Raw genomic sequence first — 12339 nt, forward strand, 5'->3', positions numbered from 1 at the left:
CGATATTATATTCTCTATCAATCGGCAGCATGGTAAGGTGTGTTGTGCAAATGCATGCTCCCTCAAATATCTTAACCATGCTATGCTCCTGGTCATGGTACAAGCGAAGAACAAACAGTAATGTCCTTCTGAATGTGTTTTCCGCAAAATAGGTATCACTACAATTACATTTTTTTTATAATACTTACTTAATGTAGTAACAGAAAATTCTACGATTTAAGGCAGGAAGCACTGATCTAAAAAATCCTAAACTGGGCTGTTCATAGCCAAAAAGACTGTTGTTTATGAAAGGTAAAGCACAGATGCAACATTTCGATGTCACCTAAATTTGAAATTTTAGTGTTTTTATAATACATGTTTGTATCCCTTTGAGAGTATGAGCAAGTCACCATCAAAACTGCATACATGAAGTGTCTGTTCTGAGGCAGAGATTTAAAAAAAAAAAAGCCCTGGACATCATGGATCTCAACAAGAGATATTAAAAATAACTCTGCTCAGTTGGTTTACCCTGGTTCACCCTGCTCAGCAACCTTGACACAGTTTGAATGTCTTTCCAGTTTATTTTGCTGAGATGGACTTGCATTCAGAAGGCAACATCTCCACAGAAAACATCTGATACACATACGGGTAAAAAGCTGTTCCAAGTGCTTCAGAAATAAAAACGAAGAGACTTCCTAACAGCTTCGCTGGCTGAGGTAAAACAAGTGACAAAACATCGTAATAAAATAATTGACAAGGCAACCAAATCAAATGAGCATTAAATAACCTTTCCCGGGAGTGTCAGGAGAACACTAACAGATGCATTATGCTATGTACACGGCTCTGCTCCATTGTGCTCTATGGCTCCCATGTGAGACATTTTACATCACTTGCAGCTGTGTGTTCCTCATATTAGTCTTCATTAAGTGCGTGTTATGTGTAAGTAAACATTCATTAAAAACCGCATATTTGTTCGGTCAAGTTTCCAAACAATATTAGTCCATTCAAGTAATCAAGTCATGGGAAAACAAAATATGTTACAAAAAATAAAACAAAACAAACAAACAAACAAAAACACAATAAAATAACAGTGCATGACAGGGAAACATTTAATTTCTGTTTGTTCCCTTTAGTACCGCTAAAAGTGACGAGTGAAAATCCCTTTTGTTTGAAACTGTGACCTTCATGCCCTCTCTAGCTCCACACTGGAATGACATTACCACTGCAAACAGGTTTCTCTATTAAAAGTGATAACAAATGCCCATTCAGTCCCTTAAAAGACAGCAGATAAAGAACTGGATCATATGCTGGTTTTTGCAGAGACGCTCTCCGTCAGTCACAGATAAAATAAATGAGCGGTTACCCTTTCACACATGGCTTCAATGTCACCGTACTGACAGTGTCAATGTCTGACACATTCTATAAAACACGAGCACAAGCGCCACAGCTGCCGATTTAGCCTGGCACACAGCGCGGCTGGCAAAAATTATTCATGACATACCTGCGTAAACACAGTTACTGACATTGTTGGAATTCTAATTTTCCATAGCATCATTTTGCGACCTTGTACGGTGCACTTAAAAACCCAGAGCAAAAAGGCTCTGTCTCGCGGTGCATTAGTGTGCAGGGTCACCTGGCTCTTTACAGCAGAGGCGGTTCATACATATTGATGACTAACTGGTTGGCTGCAAGGCTCGTCCTTCCTTATATACAGTCATCATCTCCTTCCACCCAAAGGAGAGTACGAACAAAGGGATGAGGAGTGAAAAATGAGATGGAAATGGAGGAACTGCCTCCCTTGAAAATGCTGCAGAAGCTAATGCATATATACAGCACTTAATGATCACTCCATTTCAGTCGGTCCGTCTGGCTTGCTGTATGTCTATTCTACCGCTGGGATGGAGACTCAGAGGATGTATCAAGAGGTACAAAACTCACCTAGGTAGTCATGTGGACCCAATCCTAATGCCCAATATAGAAAGAAATAATAAAAAACAATACCAATAATAAAATCCTGTACATAGTGGACCATTCAAGTGCAAATTCTAATCCATTTACAAGAGTTAGTGGACTTTACACCCAGTACACAAACACAATGAAAAGTGTTTAGCAGATTGTGTACAAGCATTATGAGCCTAGTCATCAAAAACCCTAACAAACCGGCATTTCAGATGAAGACAATAAATTATTCATACAGTACAAAAGCTGAAGCAGGTAATGGGGCTTGTGGCTGTACAGTATGTTCTACCATTGCAGCACAAATTAAAATGCAAACTTGTAACCTTGGCAACGGTGGACAGTGAGGTCCAAGGTCAGTCAGTTCATCCTCAAGGCATTATCGTCTCACTTGGGCATCTGGGGGAGGAGGGGGTAGAGAAAAAAAGAGCACAATTACAATCCACTGTCACTGGAATGGAAATGTGGCTCTTCAAAGAAAAGAGCATCAAATGACTGACACACACAGACTCCCTGTGGTGGATGGCGATATGCAAGAATGCACACACACACACGTGCGCGCGCACAGAACTGCCCTACATAATAGCAGATGCACATGTGAATGCACAGAGGCGCACATCCACACACATGCACGCAGATATTTGAATATAAAGAGTCCCAGATGTACATGCATACACACACAAATACTGAGCAAATGCAGTCCTGTACACACACGTACACACACACACATACTGCTGCCACTCCCTCATTCACTGTTCGTCCTCCTCACCAGTCACAACAACAGAAGAAGGAGCAGGACGAGCCCTCTGGGCCGCGAAACTTCCCCGAGCTGGGCGTGTCGGTGCACTCTGCGATGAAGGCGTGCAGGTCTGTGACTCGGATCTGCTCCTGTGTTTGGGCCTGCAGGGAGGAGAGGCACAAGCTTTCATGTGGCTGTCAGTGAAGTTACCTCCCAAATGCCCTTCCCTAATTAATTATAATTTTTCATCATTTTGTGTAATTTGAAAACTATGCAGCCAGCACTTCTCACACAAGTCAAGGCGCATGTGTATAATCAAATGACTTTATCAGACAAGCTAGAACATTACAACACAGACCCTAAATGTATCAGCAATCCTGCTATAATGGTCATAATTCTTTTTTTTTCCTTTTTCTTATTTAATCTAGCTTATTATCATTATCATTAGATTTTCCCCGATGTGGGATCAATAAAGGCATACCTTATCTTATCTTATTCAATTTCTGTTAATCACATTTCAGTTTTCATGCAAAAGTAGAATCTGTTGGCCCTTGGTTGCATTTCAAACTTGCAAACATCACTCATGAGTCTCATTTTATACTTTCCTTTGCTTCACTTGCTTTGCCTCAGGTAAAGGACAAACCCGTTTTCTAACTTAGCCAGACTGAGACAAAATGTTTGATACCATTGTCACCTCTGTACGTCCAGTGGTTCGGTTCCTGTGGATACCATTTCATGTTGGCTTAGTATAAAGACTTGAAGTCTATGGGCGTCATTAGCGTGGCTTTGTCAAAGTGAAAAACCAAACCTTACAGCAGCTCCAAAGCTGCTGCAGTGTATCATGTGTATTTGAAATACACATCTTGGAATAAAAAAAAGCAAAAAAAAACAAAACAAAAAAAACAAACAGGAGAAGTTGGATGGTGGAAATGTAACCACTGAACTCATTTATCCTTCCGCTATTGCAGTGATCCATGCACCGCTGAAGATAGAGGAAGTTCTGGCACAAATTACTTGTTCTGTAACAACTCTTGTTTTTTTTTTGTTTTTTTTAAATTCCAAGTCATATATTTTTCAAACATGATACGCTGTGTAAATAGGACAGCTGCGGGGTTGCAGTGGGGTTTATTTTTTCACTTTGACAGAGCCAGGCTAATCACTTCCATATACTTCAAGTCTTTATGCTAAGCTTGTCTCAGTCTGGGTAAGTTGGAAAAAGCGTATTTTGTCCAAAATGTTGGAGTATTCCCTTGAAATAATTTTTGTCATCTCAGATCTTCCACCCCTTGTCAGCTCCAGGAGCACAGTTCCATTTCAAACTCTTCCCAAACAACAGGAACTAGAAGAAAAAAAAACTAGGGAAACCAAATGGCGTACCATGATGGTGTCGTAGGCTCCTGTGATGAGTGCGATGAAGAGGGACAGCACCATGTAGATGAAGAGGGAGATGAAGGTGTACAGGTAGACCTGGCTGAAGACCCACACCAGTGTGCCGCTCTGCTCCATCTCAGCGAATGTTACAAACATGTCGTCCCCATTGATGAGGGAGAACAGGCACTCGGACACCGTGGACAGGGAACGAAACTGCACACAAGGCCAGGACGAGTGGTGACCAGAGGAACAACGCCACAAAATCAATTTGTTTAATGCTGTTTGAGCATTAACTGAATTCATTGTCAAGGTGCACTATGTGAAACTGCATTGAATTATGGACCCTTTAAACTCAAAACAAGGACACGCACCTTTAAATTAAATAACTCTTTTGAAACCGATCCCAGGTTGTCTGGGATTGGTTTTTCAGATATAATGTAATTTTTGAATGAGGAAATTACATTCAACAGATGTGGGAAGCATGTATTCCAAAAGCCCCTGTGCAGTGTAATTTGCTGTTTAAAGGCTTCTAATTGAAGAAAATTACAGAAACTGTGCACATTTGAAACTTTTAATGCACGCTACTTTTTTTTTTTTTTATTGTGTCTGTTAAAATAGATGGTATTTTCCTAAGTCTGAAATTTGGAAATGTGGTTATAATTTGCTCTATAATGTCTTTGTGAAGCTTCAACACAGTCTGCAGCAGTGGTTCTCTAGCTTTTTGGTGTCAAGGACCCCCAAATTGATACACATCAGGCTGCAGACCCGTATTTGATACGATGAGGTGTCATCAGAGCCCGATCTGATAAGATTTTGTTATCCTATAACTGTCTGCACAGTAGACTGGCTGGTAAACAGTGAAGAGTGCCTAAGCCTAAGCCTAAGAACACAATAATCATTCTCATACATTATTTCATTGGGATAACTTCTAGTCAATGAAATAATAGCGAAATTAAAATATTCCGCATTTTTCTGGGGAGCCCCTGGAACCCCCTCAAAGGGTCCCTGGACCCCACCTTGAGAACCACTGGTATACATCTACCAAAAAACAAGATAGTAACCAGGTACTGCTGTGATGGCTGCTCGCCCCACACAGGACACAAATGTAATATTGCAATGAACAGTAAATGAGAGTACAGAGCATACCAAAGGGATATTTTAACATTTCATATTTAATAAATGCCAATTTTCTTCTCATTAATTATACATAGCTGCAAAAATGACAGGCTGGAGGGCATTTTATGAAAATTAGGCTATTTCGAAATGCACTTACGGCCTTTAAGACAAGAATGACTCATTCCTGCTCATTCTCAGTCCGAGACACTGCATAGAACCCGGTAACTCATTAGTCACGTTATGTGTGTGTGTGTGTGTGTGAGTGTGTGTTTGCGTGTACCTTGGTATGATAGGGCCCTAGTACAATCCATCCACAGAAGCAGTAACCCATATAAATGGCCGCTGCACAACAGCAGAAGCGAATAACATTGGGAAAGGCAGCTCTTAGAGTTACAATCAGGATCTGTGAAACGACACAAAAGAAAAAAAAAAAACACTCATGTCTATTTTCAGACCAAAGGAAAAGAAATGAGGTGACCAGCAATGCAAAACTACAAAGCAAAGACAAACTAAAATTATAACAAAAACTGGGGAAAAAAAAGCTGCCAGTTTGAACTTTGTGTGGCATGTGTGTGTGCATTTTTTGCTCACATTGTATTTCTGGAAGAAGCTGAGGTAGCGAATGACTCCCACCCACACCAGCAGAGTGGAAGTTCCCAGCAGGATGCCACACACATCATATGATGACAAATTCTACATGATCGATAAAAAAAATATATATATATTAACTCACAGAAACTTTGCGGTTAGACTATTTATGGATTGTTATTACAAAACAGTGCAAGTTTATTGCTTATCCAGGGATCCTGAGAGGCAGCAAGCTCGCTAACATTTGCACCACATTACCTTGGACTCGATGCCAATCTTAATGAAGCTGCCGACGATGGTGAACATGTCGCTGATGATGAGCAGGATGTACCAACCATTGATGAACTCCATCCGGTCGCCCCAGCTCACACGCCGGCCAAGCCTGTGTTTGAAGAACTGCACATACTCCTGGAGGGGAAACAGAGGTGATCAGTATTTTGTGAGATGACCAATGAGACAAGCTCTTTTTTCTATCAAGTTCTCATGTTGGTGCCAAAACATGAGATAAAAACACACCAGATTACAGTGGGGAAAAAAAGTGATCCTCATTTTGGATAATTGAAAAAACCATGAGGAACAGTATGGTTTGTCTCGTCTGGTAAAGATAAACTAGACACATCCAGGAGTAGTTCAAATATTCAAAACTATTCACAGGGAGCGGACATAATAATGGAAACACCTCACAGCATGTAAACAGGAGGTGGTGATCTACTTTAGAGTCGGACTCTAAACTTCCTACAGGTTTTCACGGTAACATATCTGGTGATTTGGGAGGCTGTGCAAGGTGTTTGACTTCATGTTAGTCTTCATAAAACCGCTCTATCAGTGTGTGTTGTCATTTCAGAGTATTAGTATATCATGAGAGAACACTGTTTACACCTTAGGGAGCGACTGATCCTGTAAAATGACCTCATATTCCATTACAAGAGACATGATTGCACTTAGTGACTCACACCAGAAGGCTGGTAGGTTTCATGCTCCTTATACCAGGTTATGTGTTTTTGTCTGTTGCTCAGGGTTGGGTAGTGATGACACAAAATAAATAACCATAATCAGCCAAGATTACATTTGAAAATAAATGTGCAATTAGGTTATAGTTACACTGTCGATGGTTACTTGAAGATTATTAATTATTATAATTATTATTACAATGATTTGATTCCAAGCATTTTGACTTAGTGCTCTTCTCCACGCCTTTGATTAAAAAACATCAACAACAACAACTTAAAGACACAACAAAGTGCACCTGTAGATGTTGATGCCAGTGTGCTTTTGTAAAGGTAATTTGATTTGACCAGTTCTAAATGACTGTATATCACATTAAGTTATGTCAATATTTGGTTTTGTTATTTATATGATGATTTATGGATGATGGAGTTTATTCCTTTTTATTCACATTGAATATGGAAGACAAATATTTTGAATGAGTGCTCCCCTTGCACTGCAAAGTCCACCATGTGGCCTTTAAAAACAGCAGCAACAAAAACTTACACAAACGACACAGCATCCCACATGTTGGATATAAACAGTACACCTGTAATCTAACTGCTGAAAAAATGCATTTTATTTGCATTGTTTTGAGATGTTTGTGGAAGTCAAATGTTTGTGGCTGCATTCATTTGTTTAGTATAAGGTGCAATATATTCAGTGTTTGATTCTTAAGTAACCCAAAGATATACAGATTATGGCTTGCTTGAGCAGCAAGGTTATGGATAGTGGCCGGTTAAGGCCACCAGCGACACGCACTAAGCGGTATGCTCTTTCTTTTATATCTCAAGCGGTTAGGCAGCACAACAAGCACTTTAAACGTACATTTGGAGAACTTCTTTAGTTTTATGAGAGTACTTAATGTTAATTTATGATCTTCTTTTTTTCTTTTGTGTGTGCGAATTTGATGTTAATGTATTAACTAGGCCTGTAACCATAGGCCCGCACACAGTATTTACTTTTAAACTGAGGTCTTGTGGGGGCATGACGGTGGGTATAAGCGCTGTAATTTCCATTTTAATGGATGAAATAAACTTGACTTGACTTGAGATTATACTGTTTTTTTGGTTTGTTTTTTTGTAACCCAAAGTGAAAATTGCCATGTAATTTGTATTCAGTAACTGACTACATTTCAAAGTAATCTGACCCAACCCTGGTGTTGGTCTTGGATGAAAGTTATCCAGCAGTTTCCCCACAGACAACAGCTTTATAATGCCAAAAACTAATTAACTAATGTTTGAGGCTGTGGCTTTTGGCATTCAGCATCCTGTTTAGAGTCTATCTGACTTGAAAAAGCTATTAGATGACAGTTTATCAGGTGTGGCATATTTTCTCACCTGCGATTCCGGCATCAAATCTCTCTGGAACTCAGTTAGTTTCTTAATTTTGCTTTGAAAACATAACCGTATGAATGTGGTGACTGCGAGTCCACTTTTATACCTGATACGGTAAATTCGGCTAATTGGCATTCAATCTTTCACGACTCTCCTGTGTAGTGGTTTTTGTGAGGTTATTACTTCAAAGCTACTTTTATTACTTCTCCATGTGGCGTTTCTCACATTTCTGCATATTTTTACACTTATGAAACATTCAGACTGTTAATTAAATAAATTTATATCACTAAATGACATTCTCTTTCCAAACCTATTCTGATCAAACCACTGAGAGGCAGGGTTGAGCATGTTACCTACTAATAAGAACTGAATTTAAGGCTTAAAAGCACATCAAAAACCTAGAAGTATTGGATTCTTAGGATGCAATGGCAAATTTTTTAACTATTTCTGAGCATTTTAATCAAGAAAATATTGAGCATGGTCTGACTATATTTAGAATATCAAAAGGCACTAAGGATGAAAAAATATGTTTTGCAATATAAAAAAAATGCTTTCACTGAGCACATTAAGGTACTGAAAAGTCCCATTTAAGAAAGTATTGGTACTGTATCAAAATGAAGTTTCAGACATCAGCCAGCCCCACTGACGGTCGAGCCGAGACTGACGCCTCGCCACAGACAGCTAACAAGTTCTCTGTAGCTTATCATACGTGAGAGAAGGTATGAATCCCAGTGAAATGTGTTTATCTCGTTTCTTACATGTTGCAGGAGCACACCTCTGAGGATGGAGCGCCCACACAGCAGCAGGGAAAGCAGACAGACAAATGCCACCAGCACATCAAAGAACTCCCGTGCATAGCTCTCCGCTGAGAGAGGAAGAGGGAGTGAGGGAGGGGAGATAAAAGGCAAGCAAGAAAGTTACAGATGGAATAAGTGCCGTTATTGCAGATAAAACAGAAGATGTTAACAGGGAGAGAGAGAGAGAGCACTTGACAGAGCAAAATCTGGGTACAAAATGCAAAAGCTATTAGATGCATGGTATCAATCTTTGTAAAAAAAAAAAAAAAAAAATGCAGCTCTTCGTCATCGCTCACCATGTCCAGACACGTTGGGGTCTTTACACTCCTTTATAGAGGCCTGGTTCTGCAGACTGATTTTAACTCTGCCGCTGTGGGCCTTGTTATCCATGACGATCTGATTGCAGATGAGAGAGGCAGAGTAAACACACAGCCTCTGGCCGTGGACGTTTCTGCACAGTCAGGCTCCCTCTGCTCAAAACATTCATCTCAATAACATTACAACTTGAGAAATGAGAATTTTACAGTTGTGATCAAGTGTGGCCGAAATTAGACAAACTTGAGCTTAGTTGTATCACAGAACAGATTTCTATCTGCGCTCTGTTGCATATCAGAGTAACACACCTCCTCTTCACCTCGTTATCTGCGCAACAATCAACAGAGAGGATGCAAAGCATGATGTAGCTAAAAATTTACAGAGTTGAAATGATTGTTCACCGTGATTGCGAAGGTGTAGCAGTCAGGGATCTCATTGTTTATGATGGTCTGGATGTTGATAGCCTTCAGCTGGAAATCAATGGTTACATTGATCAACCTGGAGAGAGAGAGAGAGAGAGCGACTGAGTCAAGACAAAGACATTAATTACTATTATTTTTGGTGCTATAAAAATAACCATAAAGACTATAATAATATCTCACTTGTGAAACTTGAGAGTGAAGTTCTTATAGTCAGTGTTTTCTGAAGAGGAACCATAGGGCAGCGGGTCCAATCCAATGCAATCTGGAAGAGATTTGAAAATAACTTTAGAGGAACCAACATCATGTGCGGGAACTTTTCCAAACTCTTCAGATGCTTCTTTTTTTTTCCACAATTCGTGAAAAATGCACAAAAATTGTATACTTCCTCAAAGCACTAAAATGCAACCACAGCTGTTGTGAAGGTTACCACTCATTTTTATCTGTCCTTGATAAAAATCTCGCAAAGCCAAAAACCTTCAATGCAAAATCCGCAGGTGTATGCAACCAACTCTTTTCCCAAGGCAAACGATGTAATCTATTTCCACACATGTATATAAAAAAAAAAAAAAAAAAAACTTTGGTGATAGGAAAATATTTCAAGCTTTAAATAAGTAGGGCACAGTTGCAGGGCGCCTCATGACATATATGGGGCAGCAGCACAGTGACTCACTGACACAGTCATTTCCTCAAGGGCTAAAAAGAACAGTGGCACTGGGTAAAGAAAAAAAAAAATTAGGTTGACAGTTATAATGTTTTATACCCGGGGACAAATTTAATGGACACATAAGTGGAATGCAGGGAGGAAATATGAAAGATTGAGGCCATCTTACCGGTGACAACACGGGGATCAATGTCAAAAGTGTCGTTGACAGGATCGATGCTGCCCTTCCAGTAGTACCTCTGGCAGAGGGAGAGAGCGCTTCCGTTCACCCCGACCCCCAAAACATACGCGTACCGTCCCAGCGAGGTCTGCGGAAGAGCCAAGTACTGAACACAGACAGAGACAGAGGAGGAGAGGGAGAATTAAAGCTCAAATAGATGCAATATTGATAGGAGAAAGGACCAGTTGCATGTAATGGTGCTTTACATTTCCTTTGCTGGGTAGAAAAGCAGCAGAAACAGCATTCAGTGCCATGGCCTACAAATCATGTCCTCCACATGTACGAAAACATGAGTTTGATACAGACTCCAGCAAAAAATAAAATAAAATAAAATAAAAAATCACATCAAAAATTATGCTTTCCACTAAAATTGTGAATCATACCACATAAATGTTAAAATAACTGCAACATCATTATTTTACAGTATTGTTCAGGCCTACTTTGAAACTGAGATGCTTTTAGCTGGACTGATGGAAACAAATGAGGTATCCCGCAGTTTGCTGAGCTACCTGCTCTACGGCATAATAGATGTGGCTGTAGAGTTCGCTCTGGGTGTGGATGGCCTGTGGAGTGTCGTCCTGGTAATCCTTCAGGAAAAGGTGTTTGAATGACGCTGTGTTTTCCTCTTTGAATGTTACAACCATCTGGTTGCTAAGGCCAAACAGCACCAGCTACGAGAGGAAAGTCAGAGAAAGAAATGAGGTTCAACAGACAGGCAGTTGCAGTGTGTTAAATATAATACGGTAAGAGAGGGAAACTGCATCATTTTTGTCTGAAGTGTTCAACAGATGGGTTAATTCTGGATTTTAAGATGACAAATGGAATCTGTGTATGGTGCAAATCAAAGAAAAAGCACCTGCACTGTTACAATGATGATTTTGAGCAGCTGCAGGCCAAGTTTGAAAGGCTTGCGGCCCTTGGCATGGTACTTGTCACAAGGGCTCATGAAGAAGTACTTGAGCTTCCTCCTCAGGGCCTCCTCCTCTTCCTCCTGCTGCTGGCGGAGCTCAGAGCCCACCAGGCCAGTGGGACGGGGGTTTCCACCTCCAAGAAGGTCCTGGGACCCGTAGCTGGTCACAGATGAGAACAGCCGGTCTTTCTCTGTCAAATGTATCACAAACAGAAAGAAACCCGTTTATTTTAGAGGAGAAATGCAGCTAATTCATGATCAGCATTTCTTGGAAGTGGACAGAATGATAATTGCATTTACTTTGACCTGTGTTTGTTCCATAAGGCTGTAAATTATTCATGATATAAAAAGGCCTTGATGCACCTGTTCAGTGTAATGGGATGCAAGTAGGAGAGCAGTGTAGCTATGATGATAAAGCCTTTCTTTTGTTGTTCCATTAGAAGCGATACGCAACGTAAATCACAGCTTGTTTTGACATTATCGATATGATCCTCTTATAAATAAATATCTGTCGCGCATCATCTTCAAGTGGGCCTGCCTGATCTCAGCCTGAGCATGAGGTAATTATAATAATAAATGATCTAGCTGCATTCATCACGGATCACTTGAAAAAAAAATCACCACAGGTACAAATTAATGAATCTGCCTGGAGAAACTGGGATGGCCGATGTGAACAAACCTGTGGCGCTGTCTTGGATGCATTTGTAATTTGAAGATGCCATGGCGACGCTTTGAAGATCAGACAAGAATTATAAAAAGGACATCGTCGAGGGGATCGGTACGGATGTTAAGTGATCATTTAAATCGTATTAAAACAAACAAAGAAACAAAGAAACAAAATACTGTCCGCTTCTGGATGAAATCGCTGGCAAACGAAGCTCACTGAAGCAGAACAGATGACAAACAACACAGCTCGCTTCCTACATGGTCACGTGACACCTTGC

General features: G+C 40.2%; 1 protein-coding gene across 2 annotated transcripts; it reads right to left on the reverse strand.

Annotated features, from left to right (window-relative positions):
• Positions 1–540: 540 nt before the first annotated feature.
• mcoln1b (mucolipin TRP cation channel 1b) lies at positions 541–12319 on the reverse strand. Of its 2 annotated transcripts, XM_030057228.1 has the most exons (14): positions 12075–12319; positions 11342–11586; positions 10995–11156; positions 10435–10591; positions 9785–9866; positions 9584–9680; positions 9164–9263; positions 8829–8935; positions 6008–6157; positions 5753–5854; positions 5442–5564; positions 4052–4258; positions 2705–2835; positions 541–2334 (listed from the first exon to the last, which is right to left on the reverse strand). In XM_030057228.1, coding segments are annotated over exons 1-14 (1707 nt in total). In that variant the 5' UTR covers positions 12118–12319; the 3' UTR covers positions 541–2333. The 2 variants fall into 2 exon arrangements, with proteins under 2 accessions (XP_029913088.1, XP_029913087.1); XM_030057227.1 differs by lacking the exon at positions 541–2334 and having other exon boundaries at positions 2701–2835.
• Between the last annotated feature and the right edge of the window lie 20 nt (positions 12320–12339).

Source organism: Myripristis murdjan, chromosome 8, assembly GCF_902150065.1.
Source record: "Myripristis murdjan chromosome 8, fMyrMur1.1, whole genome shotgun sequence".
Classification (NCBI taxonomy): domain Eukaryota; kingdom Metazoa; phylum Chordata; class Actinopteri; order Holocentriformes; family Holocentridae; genus Myripristis; species Myripristis murdjan.